The sequence below is a fragment of the Gambusia affinis genome, linkage group LG01, assembly GCF_019740435.1.
Source record: "Gambusia affinis linkage group LG01, SWU_Gaff_1.0, whole genome shotgun sequence".
NCBI classification, from domain to species: Eukaryota; Metazoa; Chordata; class Actinopteri; order Cyprinodontiformes; family Poeciliidae; genus Gambusia; species Gambusia affinis.
This window is the reverse complement of record NC_057868.1, coordinates 35723706-35737158: the sequence shown is the minus strand read 5'-3', so window position 1 is coordinate 35737158 and position 13453 is coordinate 35723706. Positions and strand designations below refer to the sequence as shown.

The 13453-nt window shown below is 35.1% G+C and overlaps 1 protein-coding gene across 2 annotated transcripts; it reads left to right on the top strand.

The window, feature by feature from the left end:
- The first annotated feature begins 3294 nt into the window (after window positions 1-3294).
- On the top strand, window positions 3295-11564 carry nemp1 (nuclear envelope integral membrane protein 1). 2 transcript variants are annotated; one of them, XM_044118770.1, is made up of 10 exons: window positions 3340-3505; window positions 4540-4661; window positions 4839-5055; window positions 6083-6155; window positions 6245-6338; window positions 6432-6546; window positions 7163-7388; window positions 9043-9219; window positions 10795-10861; window positions 10951-11090. In XM_044118770.1, exons 1-9 carry the CDS (start codon window positions 3397-3399, stop codon window positions 10826-10828), a joined length of 1167 nt encoding a protein of 388 aa, XP_043974705.1. In that variant the 5' UTR covers window positions 3340-3396; the 3' UTR covers window positions 10829-10861; window positions 10951-11090. The 2 variants fall into 2 exon arrangements, with proteins under 2 accessions (XP_043974697.1, XP_043974705.1); XM_044118762.1 differs by lacking the exon at window positions 10795-10861 and having other exon boundaries at window positions 3295-3505; window positions 10951-11564.
- The last annotated feature ends 1889 nt before the right edge of the window (window positions 11565-13453 follow it).

Below are 13453 nucleotides of genomic sequence, written 5' to 3'. Positions count from 1 at the left end.
AATTATAAGATATTAAAATTAAAATTAAAAGATATTATGTTTTCCAGCGGGTTTTCTGTAATAAAATTATTCTTACAAATAGTAGAGAAATCCTTTGTTACCAGACGTTTCTATGTAAATAATGCAAAGGTGTAAGCAGTTTAAATGTTTAGTTATTTCTGTCAGTGTTACTTTGAGTTTTGTTTCATCAAAATAAAAAAAGAATAGAAGTAGTATTCTACTACAAGGTAGATATTCAGGTAACCCCTCTTAAAAATCTCTGCCTTTAAGTCACTTTATATTCATTATAGAAATTGTTAGTTGCAATAAAAGTCTGTTAACAGCAGCTATGGTAAGCACAGTGTAGTTAACTGAAATCAATCTTGTGTAATATGCTACTAGTCTCCCACGTCTCATGAGTATTGCTGGAGCTTTGAATATTGTGAATCATTCCTCTATTTTTTACACCTATAATAATACTTTGATCATATTGCATACCATGTGCAACAATAGTAAAATCATAAAACTCTTTAAACATTTTCTCTTTGACCTATTAAGTACAGAAAAGTCAGTTGAATCACTCATCCTCCTTGTGAAATAAACCCGATGAATTGAAATTACCGTGACCACCCAGTCTTGCATCAGTAAGCCGCAACTTGAAGATACTTTGCGAAATACATTTGATAAACGTGACAAAAGTCAAATTTTAAAATGAATGCCAGAAAATAATTTTGATGGCGTGAACACTTCTTTTTAAATGTTTACTTACTTTAAAATAACTGTGGAAAGCTGTTTGCTGTCTGGATTACAACGCTTTAGCTGTTATGGAAGCTTATCACTAGCTGTCACCAAATACATGCTTACTTTGCAATAAAGTATATAAAAAAACAAACAGTTGAGTCAACGACACGCCTGAGCAGCTCATGCTGGATTATGAATAAAAGTTTTAGGGCCTACAATGAAAAACATAGATATTTTAATTTATGATCATAAAGTGTTTGCAGTAGATAAAAGGTAAAAGCAGTGACATACTTAGATGATGATAAATTTCGTCTTTACTCAGAAGTATCTGTCTTCTACTGTGCAATTAGCAGTATAAAGCTGCAATGAACAAAGAGTTAGTGTGAGAGTCGACTCTGTTTGCAGTCTCTGGAGCTCAGATGTTGGGTGGAGTTCAAGACAACACTCCATCAAACAGTCCTTCAAACAATATCATTGGTGGGTATTGATTCTGACATTGCTGCGTGCTTCTAAAGTGCACAGAGGAGATACAGATGCAGCTGCCGAGCTTTTCTGGGCTTGTCAGTGTATGTGGAAAGGTTCAGCTTCAGAACTGTTGCACCACTGCAGCAGTGATACCACAACTTAACTGCAGAATCATGTGGTTCCTCTACTCTCTAAGCAAATCGCTAATTTAATCAAGACGCTCCAAAATTACCATGCTGCTTTCAAAGTTTCTATTTTAATTTATTGTTTTTAAATGTTTTAATGTAAAAACATCATCAGGCATACGCTGATGCAGGATTTGCTCATTTCTGTCTGAAACATTTATTGCTGTTAACTCAGACGCAGGCAATGCAGCAGATTGGGTATTCTGTGTATGCACAGTGACACAGCAAGTTTGGAAAACTTGTTGCATATTTTAAAAGGGGGGGAGGGGGATGCAGTTGCTGCAAAAATGTATATTGCAGAAAATCTGACTTAAAAATCCAAACAGAAAACTGTATTACAAAAAATAAGAAGTTTTTAGATTATTTCAGCAGGTTTTGTGTTGCCAAGTGAAACGTCATTGTTGTTTCTCCATCTGTCCACCAGAGGGAGCTAAGTGATAGATAGATAGATAGATAGATAGATAGATAGATAGATAGATAGATAGATAGATAGATAGATAGATAGATAGATAGATAGATAGATAGATAGATAGATAGATAGATAGATAGATAGATAGATAGATAGATAGATAGATAGATAGACCTCTGTAACATCAAACTTTAAATATGCCTAATATGTTTAAAGTGACATATTTTTTACATATCAATCAATCAATCAGTCGTAACATTTCTCATACTTTGTGAGCATTGAATCAATTATAATTTTGACCTGCTCTAAAGGTCTAGTTTCCGAATATTGTTTTTTTCAGCAATTTAATTAAAATGTAAAAATTATTTTTCACATAGATTTATTACACAATAGATTTTATACATTTATCTCTCTTAATTGTAATGGTCATGGCATCTTGTTACTGAAACCCCAAAATTCAGCGTCACAGAAAATATTAAAAAATGTTCAGTATTTGGTCGTGGCTTCTTTTGCATGGTTTGCTGGAGAAGATCAGCCTTTGGCACCGAGGAGGAAAGAGGAAGGTTACTTTGAAAGCAGCCTTCAGCTCATCTGCATTGGTGGATTTGCTTGTGCAACTTTTTCTACCACATAAACAGTCAACTTCTTAAGCAATGTTATTTTCCTCTTTTTAGAGGGTGATGACTGTGTTGGACTTCCCCATTAAATAGGGCAAAACACAAGATTTCTAAATTAGGAATACTATTTTTGTTGGGTTTGAGTAGTTTTTTTTTTTTTACAAATTACATTTTGGGTTTCATTTGTTATACATAATGACCAAAATTGAGTGAAACAAACATATATATAACTCTAAATAATATGCATTTGATGTTGTCAGTTGAATTAATGAAAAAAAAGCTTTTCTTATCTATTAAGGTGTATCATTTTACAAAATGGGTTGTGTTAGATAAAAACGGGTAAAAGAAATAATCCTGTTTTGTGTAAAACATGCAACATACTTAATTACAAGGCTCAGCTGCTTCAGTATACTATTACTGTATCTGTGACAGTTCTTAAATTCAAAGCAAGAAACTAATTACTTCCAGGTAACATTCAACAAGCATTCAAAAATCTTTTCCTTTTTGGACACTTTGTTTTCGTTGGTTATTTTTTATTTGTGTTTGAAATAAAATCAATGAATTAACCAGTCAATCAACCACTCAAGACTTAGGATTCTCCAGTAAGGAGATTCCGGCTTCTTAGGTATTATGGTTTAACAAGGTATTTTCATTAAACAAATAAACAAACGAAAACTATGTTTGTCATTCAAAGAGAGAAAAAAGGTTTGACTCATTCATCTTAATTTGATGTTGTTTATAACGGAATTTGAGACAATTCTACAGTTTAAACTTGACAATAAATATTTAAATATCTGTTTTAGTAGTACATATTCTCCTAATAATCTCGCAAAGGAAAATGGCAAATTAGCAATATCCGAAACTAAAATATCAAACCCTGACGATTATGTCATCCTGTCTTGTTTTCTGATTGGCTGTCCCGCCTGTAACTCATCGAACGGTTGCTAGGCGGAGGAGGCAGGAAGAGACGTTAGAGGAGGCGGGAGTTAGCAATATCATCATGGCGGGATGCATGAAAATTATAAATGGTTACATTTCAGCAAGTTCGAAGTTAATGGTTTTTACAGTGCTTTTTATGTGTCTACCTCAAACGTCACACCAATTTACAGGTAAGAAGTTGTGTTATAAAGCAGGTAGAATGACCTTTGGTGGTATTTAACATATCTTTTACAAGCTACGGCTAGTAAACATTAGCTACTGTTTGTCTCCATTTACATTTGGACTTTGAGCTAGTCGGTGTAACATTTATGAGTTTTTGAAAGACCAACAACAGTTTTAACAATTGTTTAGCTTCATCAGACAGCAATAGAAGTTAATGCAATTATTGATTTCCTTCGTGGAAGCTTTTGGCTACCATCCATTGTTTCGTTTGAAAATTTGCATTCTGTCATTTTTGTAGGCGTTAGCTTGACATCCCAGAACACGCCTAGGTTGTTTTCATTCAGGCCCTCACTAATCCGACTTGTAGAAAACGTAATGAATGATAGGTCATAATATATTGCCACAGAGACTAATATTCAGTATTTGTACTGAGAAAAGCTGCGAAATTGTCTTACAAAGTTAGCTGAAAACACATTTTTAGGTATTTGTATATTTGTGGCAACTTTTTAGAGGTTTGAAGCAGGTGAATGCTAGTTTTTTGCATTTTTATTTGAGTTCTTATCGCAAAATAAGTTAGTGTTTATTTTTTATTTATACATATGTATATCATAATGTAAACATTAAAATAAAGAAAGACATAAGGCTGCACAGTATACAGCGAATATGTCATCGTCAGTTTGTGCAATATTTATATGTTAAAGTTTAATAATTGTTGGCTAAGTGTTAACTTGCATTATTCCTGATAATGTAATGTTTAGCCAGTTGGACAGAGTCTCACGGCAGCACATGTTCAAACTGGACAAAAATGCTAAAGGTCACAAAGTGGCAAAAACATAGATGAGAAAGAGAGAAAAGACAAAAGATAGTCATATATTGCAACCAATATTAACCAATATTATTGGCATCACAAAACGTTCTACACAGACAGTCTACAAGAAAACAATAAAGGACAAAAGTCTTATTTGCTTTGACTTTCAAGTTTTGTTGTTTTGTTTCTTTATTTTGTGATACAGTCACACATGTATCTGCTTGTTCAATCTAGGTGACATCCGTCCAATAGTTGATCTTCAAGATGGCGAGCAGTACCTTATGTTGGGGCCCAAACTGTTCTGCTACAAAAACACAGTTGCTCCAACCTGGAGACAAACGTGGACAAGGATTCATGCAAGTTCCACAAATTACACTGACTTACGTTTAAAACCTGTTATTCTATAAAAGATCTTAAAAATCCAAATTTTAACAAGTTGAAACTTGGAAGTTGCTTTGTTAGCTTAAAAATTGATTGTAGGAAATCCTCAGTGCATGATTGTGATTGTTAAACTAAATGCCTTTTTCTCACAGGTGAAAGTGTGGAGTTCAAAGGTCTTTAAGGTGGAAACTGTGGAAGGTGAAGAAGAGCTGCAGGAGCTGGAGCGCTTCAGTGTCTGGAGCTGGTTTAGATTTTTTCTACGTGGACAGCAAAATGAAACCGTTATTAACATCAACTTGTTCTGCAAAAAGACATGCTTCAAGGTGGATCCTACAGCAGGAGCTCAGTACACCGTCAAACCAATCCGCAGTAAGTAGGAAACCAGTGCAGATCACGTTCTTACTGGTTAGTGACAGATGTAGCACCTTCAAAATAAGTGGTAGAGTTAAAAAGAAGAGTACATTACAAAATTATTATTATTAACTTGAAAATTAAACAGTTTGAATACAGAAGAATACAGAAAGAAATGTCACTTTAAATACACTGCCCAGATGTTTACCTTGTCCTTTAGAAAATATACTTAGTTATACAAAAGGAATACTAAGAAGAGGCAACAAATAATTGTGAACAGCTCACTGATTCAGGGTATAAAAACAATGCAGATTGGAAGATTAGTAATGGTGTAATGGTGAAAAGATACTTTTGACTCTCATTTTCAATTAATTTGATGGAAATAAATTAATAAGAGAAAGATGGAGCAAGCTTCAAATCTCCCACATCTACCGTAATAAAGATGGACACAAATGATATTTACCTGGAGTTGAGTTGGTTTTGGTTGTATCCCTGCCAAAGGTCCCTCAGCGTTCTTAAAAAAAAAATTATGGAGTTTGACTCAAAAATAAGCAAAGAGAGTGCAATGATAGGCAGTTGTGATCAGCTAAAAAAGTATGGTTGGTAAGCTTCGTAGTTCAAAATCCTGTTTGTTTTTTCTTTGTTTTTCTTCTTTGGTTAAGATTTTAAAAAACTTTCATATGGAAAACTCATCAGGCAGGCGTGAGCCATTTAGAGCTCTTCCTTTGTAATCTTTTCAAAATAAAACACATTTTTTCACATGTTAAAATCGACACATTACAGATTCAACACAAGAATAAAGGAAGTTTCATATTAAAACCTTTGTAATTATGAAAAAGCTTATATAGTTTACGTGAAACAAAGAACTTACCAGTAAAATGTCACTAATATAAGAAACAGACTGAAGTAGGAATTTACTGAGACAATAAATGTTATTTTAAGTGCACAAAAGAGCAAAGTCTCTTTGGAAAGGAAAGGTCAAAGTCTAACCAGGGTTGCTACAAGCCTCACAGATAATTACCAACTAACTTTCGTTTCCTTTCAGAGTTTGACATCTATCTGTTTTTGGTCTTCCTCTCCGGTGCGCTGTTGTTTGTTTTTGCAGAATCTCTGAGCAGGTATTTATCTCTCCAAAACCTTAGTCTTGCATTTTAAGTTTTTACAGGATTTGTTACAATTTTCTTTGTGCTTTGATTCTTTCCTGAAGGAGTCAAATCTTCTTCTACTCTGCTGGAATGAGCACAGGCATGATCGCCTCTCTGATCATCCTTTTTTTCATTCTGTCACGCTTTTTGCCAAAGGTAAGATATTTAATTGCCTTTAAATTTCTTTTATATATATAATTAAAGTCTTGCTGATCCAGTGGTTGATTGTACCCCTGCTGTTTTCTACAGAAAAGCCCCTTTTACATGCTTATTGTGGGCGGATGGTCTTTCTCTCTGTATGCCATCCAGCTGGTCTGCAGAAACCTCGGGGTAATTCTGCGAGAGCACTGGCATGCTGCATTAGGTATACACTCACCAAAAACACAGACTTCAGGCAGACAATAACAAAGGGCAAGAGTTACAGAGCCTTGAAAAAAATATTCATTAGTCCTTTAACTTTTTAGCTTTTTATGTTACAACCAGAAACTTGGATAGACCAACACACAGCAGTGCAGAATTGTGAAGGGGAAGGAAAATGTTCCATGTTAAATCAAAGTAAATATCCGAAAAGTGTGACAATATTATAGTTAGTCTGAACGCTTTTAAACCTCTCCAGATGGAACGTGTCGGCGACGACAGCCAAATTTGCAGTATTGTAACTCCACCACATTTTTCGCTTTCTGAAAAATCCCAGCGGTTTCTGAAACGGGGGACATTGCGCTTTGAAGCCAGTATCAGGTTATTACGGTAATTTAACACCCATCGTAGCAGGAAGTCAAATTAATCAGAGGGACACTCTTTTAATAGACAGTAAACATTTTCATTTTGAACATTTAATGATATTTTTCATCCACATCATAATAATAACCATGCTGTGCGTTTGTCACATCAAGCGCTTCAAGTTGAAAACAGACAGAAAAGTCATATTTTAGGTTGCAGAATCACTGCGTAAATCCTTCTTCCTTGGTTTTTTCTGTCAGGCTACGTAACAGTGGTGGGATTCATCAGTTTCGCTGTGTGCTACCGCTACGGCCCCCTGGTGGACGAGAAGAACATCAACATCCTGTCATGGACGCTGCAACTGTTTGGACTGCTTCTAATTTATCTGGGAATTCAGATCCAGCAAGTTGCCTTTGCTATCATTCTGGCGTCTTTGCTCTCCAAAAATCTGGAGTACCCAGTCATCCTGGCATTGACGGTGTGGAGGTATGCAATACTCAAATGGTGACAGAAGAGGGCGCAAGAGTACAGCAAGAGCTGAGAATCTACTGTAGCAACTAAAGTAGGGAAACTGTAACCAAAGTTGTATTTAAATAAAAAATAATCGTCGTCCAGCTTAGACAGGGAAAACAGGCGAAAGGTAGAGCAGACTAACCACATCATACTGGTGTCAAATGTTTGCAGCGTTTCTCAAAATGGCAGTTTTTCAATATTTAAGGAAGCATCTCTTTAATGATTGTTGCACAAATGGAAATGAAACTTTTCCCATTTTCGTTCAATTAATTGATTTATTGCTTATTGCTTAGTTTTGAGTCAAAACTGCCACCTTTTAGAATCATAGTTAAAAGTTTGTGCTTGGTTTCATTAAACCGTAACTTGTTTTTTTTAGTAAGGTCACGGTTTCCATATTTTATTTACATAAGCCTGACTTTCTTTCACTGCCTCTGACTCATAAGTTTGGGCCATAAGATCAGTTTGATTGTTTGTAACCTTTCTGTAAACTGTGGCTTCAGCTATAGGATGCAAATGAGTAAATGTTAGGAAAACCCTCACAGGTCAGATGAATTTCATCTGCAGATTCAGCGTTTTCAGAGGATTTATTACAGTTTTCTTTGTTCAGCCTTGAAATGTTTGCAAATGTATAATTTTTCCAAGGCTCTTCCAGACTTTATGTTATTTCATTATTTGAAAGATAAAAAAAAGAATTTCTTTTTCTTTTTTTGTTTTTGATGACCTGTGTTTTTAATTTGCCAGATTCTAACTTTAGTTTTTGTCCTCCTAATTATTTGTGTTCTTCTATTTACTAGTAGTAAAACACATTCATACAAAAATAAAATGCTTTTCACAGTTTGGTCTGTGGATTCTAAAAATAAAATTCTTGATTTGACTTTTATTTTGATGCAAAATTCATTTTTAATGATGTAAAATTAAGGAGTTACTAATCACAAATTATTATTCAAAGGTTCACCTAAACCTGGATGATCTGGTCTGCATTTTATCATAGATTAAACATTTTAAATATCTATGTTCTTCCAGATGCCAAAAAATAATGGAAAAAGACAAATCATAATAATGATCTGTAATAATAAATATATTACTACGTAATATATTAGTAATACAATACTTATATATATTAGTACTGTATTACCAATATATAAGTAATATATGTAATATATTACTTATATTTTAAGTAATATTCAAATATTACTTCAAATTTTATAGCATAAATATGAATGTAATATTTTCACATTAAATAAAATATGAAGATTCGTTTATGTAATAAAATGTTTTACTACATAAAATGTTATGTAATGATAAAATTAAAACATAAGAATATTTTATTTTCATTTTATTTATGAAAGTAAAATATGAAAATATTTTATGTAATATAAAATATATTTTATATAGTGTATTATATAAAATATTTACAATTACAAAAAGTATAGAAGTTTAAAACAGTATCAGTTTTAGGGTGTACAAACTTTGGTATTTAGCTTCCCCCCCTCTAATATGTTGGTTTTTCAGTTAACTGCAAACAAACTTTAGAAATTATTTCACAGGATCTTTACTTTGCATTTTAATCGTGTGATGCGGATGTGTTTTTATTTTTTAATTTCCATCACATCATTTTGGTTTGCAGGAAAGTCAGAGGTTACATTTATTGGAAGCCCCAGCCGCGCCGCCTGCTCACTGAGGAGGAGTATCAGAAAGAAGCAGAAGAAGAAACCCGCCGTGCGCTGGAGGACCTGCGTAAATACTGCAACAGCCCAGAGTTCAGTCCCTGGAAGGCCGTGTCCAGGCTTCAGTCCCCAAAAAGGTGCCTGTTTGGATTTCTAGACTTATCTGTGCAAAACGTTTTTGAAGAAAGATCGTTGTCGCATTTTACTTCAGAATAAAAGCGGTGAGAGGCCAGCCGTGATTAAAAATATTAAAACAGAATACAAAAAAACCCAGATGAAAATGTGGGTCTGCTGCTTTGTTTTTCACTGACTCACAGGTCGGACATTTTGGATAGATTACAGGTTGAATGATGAGCTAATCCCCTGAACTTCCTGAGCTCACAGAGAGATGATTTGTTTATCTAATGAGGTCAGTGTTCAAATAAAAGATGATTTTGTATGTTTAGAGCTTCATTATTCATCATCAAAGGTCAAAATGGACCAATGATAATTAGATAACTCAGCTCAGCCCCGGATTACCTCACAGCTCCATTTCTGATTAAGTTTGTTCATTCCTGGCTTCTGCACATTTTCCTCTTTAAATTTTTCCTGTTTTTTAACACTGTGGACATGCAAGTATAGAACAGTTATTTTATAATAGACATTTCTTTTCCTCCAGCTCCACAAATCATGAAACATCCCAATGCCGAAGTTGGGTTCTGACTGATCAGTGAGAAAAAGGGCTGTTTGACTTCATCTCTGATTTGCAGGAGGCTGCCAGTGTAAATATTAAAATTGTAGAAAATCATGTCCTACATGTTGCACTTTTTCTTTAAAGAAAATTCTCAGTTTGTAAATAGTTTTCTTGTAAATTGGTGATGCATTTAATTCAACTTATTTCTAAAGCCCGAATAAATGTCACCTCAAAATACAGTCGAGGAAAATACAGCTCTGAAAAAATTAATAAACCACTGAACCCCATTGAAAACCTTCTGGTTTTTCCACCAGGTATTGATCTCTGAACTCTTTCTGAGTTAAAATATTAGTTCTGTTGTTTCTAGATGAATATGAACTTGTTTCCTCTGCATTATTTGAGGTCTGACAGCTTTGCATCTGTTTTGGTTATTTTGACCATTTCTCATTTTCTGCAAGTAAAGAATTTTTGCTTGGAATTTCATAAACATGTCGAGGTTTCCCCTAGAAAACCTTCCAAGCCTGGTGGTCGGAGAGCTCAAGCTGTCATTCATCCAGCAGCCCGTCGTGTCTTTGAGTTAAATTTTTTTTTTAAATTGACAAGAAATTTGAAAATATTACTTATTTATGTGTTAAAAAATGCAAATATTTTTGAAAGATGTAAATAAATGGGCAACGTTCAGCCTGGTGGGGGCATAAGTAAAGCCTGGTGGCCCGCCAGGCTAATAACGCACTAAGGGAAACCCTGCATGTTGTCTGTAGTTCATAGAATAAAAGAGCAATGTTCCTTTTACTCAAATATTTACTTATAAAAAGTAAAATCAGAGAAACTGATCATTTTAAGGGTCTCTTAATTCTTTCCAGAGCTGTATAATCAAACCAGTCCAATATTTTCTATTCATGTAGAAATTCAAATTTCATCCTAGTTATTCGTGAAATTCAGGTAGAAATTGCCAGTTGGGGATCATTTAGTCAGCAGTGACTCGTCATTCTGAGCAAGCATGTGGTGACAGTGGAGAGGAACAACTCTCTCTTAACAGGAAGAAACCTCGAGCAGAACCAGCATCAGTGTGAGCGGCCATCAACTAGGAGAGAAATAGGGAAGCAGTGAGTCAGCTCTATCTAATGGGATGGACAACAGGGTTACACAGACTCGGTTTCAGCTCTTAAATTAACATCATATCCATAATCTACAGGTTTGCCGATTTTATCGAAGGATCCCCACACTTGAAGTCAAACGAGGTGTCCGTCCACGCGCAGGAATACGGTTTTGGAGGAAGCTTCTTTGAGGACGAGTTCTTCGACACAGACGATGAGGAGGACAGTGAAGAAGAACTGAAGCCTATGATGAAGCCCGAGTGAGAGAGCAGAAGAAGAAGAATCAAACTGCACCCTCTCTGACGGGCAGGCTGGGGAACGCCTCGCTGGGGTTGTCCAGATTTTCATGCTCGATGGAGGAAATCTCTGGACTGGGCTCCAGCCGGAGCGATCACAGACGCAAAAGAAAGGTTGAGCACTTCAGGCGTATGAATGCTAATTCAGATGCTAAATGGGTAAATTTACACTGAGAGTTTTTTTGAGTGAGTTACATCAGGTTTTACTTTGACTAGACACGCGTTTCAAACCCAAAGGCTGTGAATGGAGAGAATCCGCTTCACGTTTTCTCCACACGGAGACTCCTACTTTTGTAACCATTATTTCAGAATAAAGAATGGACGTGCATTTTCTTCATGTTGATTTTAATGGAAATATCTGTGAAACTGTCCTAAAGTATTTTGAATAAAAAAATTATATGTTTATGTTTACTATATCAATGTCCTTTTTAATTGTGTTCCAGAAACTGTGGTCAATGCATGGTTTATTTATTAAATGTGTTATTCTAGATCAGTCTGATTTCACACATCTGTTCGCCAACACAATCTTCCACAATCCTGTAATTATTACTATTGAATGCTTGAAAGAAATATTTACTGTAACATCCTTTATACTTCGTGCTAAAGTATCACTCCAGGCTTCATGTTTGTAGAAAACCCCACCATCCCTACAGTGAGGCATGGCGGTGGTGGTATCATGCTGTGGGGATGTTTGCAGTAGCAGGAACTGCTGGATGAGTCAGGATGGAGGGAAAGATGAATGTGGCGACGTACAGAGACATCCTAGATGACGACCGGCTGCAGACCCAAAGAGCTAATCATCATTAATCAATTATTGAAATAATTGATTAGTAATCGGTTAATCATTAACTGTAGTATAAATACCAAAAAAATTCAAAAGGCAATTTTCTGAAAGAACAACACAGTCAAATGAGTAAGTAAGCCTAAATTGTACAAAAATAAAAACATTTTGGATTAAATTTTGTAAATCTGTTGAATTTCCTCTTTACAAAATCAGCTTCATGCTCAGAGGTTTACATGCATCACTGGTACAAAATGTTTATTTTTTAATAATTTAAACAGTTATTCCAGGGAAGGATGATTTTACAACTTGAATACATTTTTTACTTATTTTGCTGCCCTAATTTGAAGTTATTGAGAATTACTATCATAATTATCTTAAATCAACTCTGGTTCAAATAAATTCAACATCACATGTAAGTAAAAGTAACAATAAGCTTTTGGGAGTTTTTTTCACCACTCACTGCTTGTCAAAAATGGTAGAGTCTTTTAAATCTGCAGCGTATTTCTAACTTTCAAGGATATTTCACAATTTTTCAGCAGTGAAGGTTTTCTAAAACCTTCCTGTTATCTTTCTTAGTCCATTCCAAAACTAGTTTTTATGGGCATTTGGGATCATTGTCCTGTTTACATTATGAATTTTGTCCAAGCCTCAACTGAATTTATTCTGGACAGATTTACTGGGTCAGCATTGGGTTATTTATTAGGTCAAAATTCAGTAAAAATAAAAAATCAGAGTCTCTGTCCATCCTTAAAACGTCTTAGAAAACTAATGTGTAAGATGTATTAAATTAAAGACAATGTAAGTTGTTCTAAAATATGCTAATCACAGGTCTTATATTTCTGTTGTGGCAGAACTATTTAAACGCCACACTTTCTATGAAGGTATTTTTCTCTGACTTCTCTATAAAGCAAAAGTTTGTCAGACATCTTCATGCATCGCGTTCTGACTCAATGCGGCTAAAGCTACCAGCAACAAGCTGCTAATGTCAGCTAGCTAGAGAGCCTTAAGCCATGTGAAAAACACAAAGCTGTTGCCAAGAGCAACAAAAACACCTTGGAAAATGACAGTTTTGGTCCCCGTGTGTTTTGCACATCTCTTGTGATTTTAGGTCTTAAATTTGATTCATAATGGTTTTAAAAACTCTTAAATTTGAACATAAACCCTGAAAATAATTTATCACAAAGAAGAATCAAATGATCTAGCTCATATTATGCAAGTACCTGCTACAGGATCTCCTGTAGCAGTCTCTCTTACAGCGGCCCTGAAGAAGCCTCTGACAGAAGACACTCTTTGCAAAGCAGTCCAAGGAGGATGCTGAAGGTTGCCCATAATTTTCTTAGCAGGAAGGCGGCGATTGCATCATGTTGAGGGTCTGAGTCATGAATGTTGTTCAGTCACAAACCATCTGAAAGTTCAACATTTTTGGCACCAGTGGTTTTCATTGAACAGTCATTTTCTCCACAGGAAACGCCCAGTTATTCACTTTCACCTCACTTCAGCGGCTACTTGACAATAAAACCA

What these genes read in the sequence shown, in the direction of transcription:
- nemp1 (XM_044118762.1), top strand. Translation starts at nt 3,397, where the DNA reads ATGGCGGGATGCATGAAAATTATAAATGGTTACATTTCAGCAAGTTCG. An exon ending in AACGTCACACCAATTTACAG is followed by an intron (nt 3,506 to 4,539) that starts GTAAGAAGTTGT and finishes TGTTCAATCTAG; the next exon opens with GTGACATCCGTCCAATAGTT. An exon ending in TTTGCAGAATCTCTGAGCAG is followed by an intron (nt 6,156 to 6,244) that starts GTATTTATCTCT and finishes TCTTTCCTGAAG; the next exon opens with GAGTCAAATCTTCTTCTACT.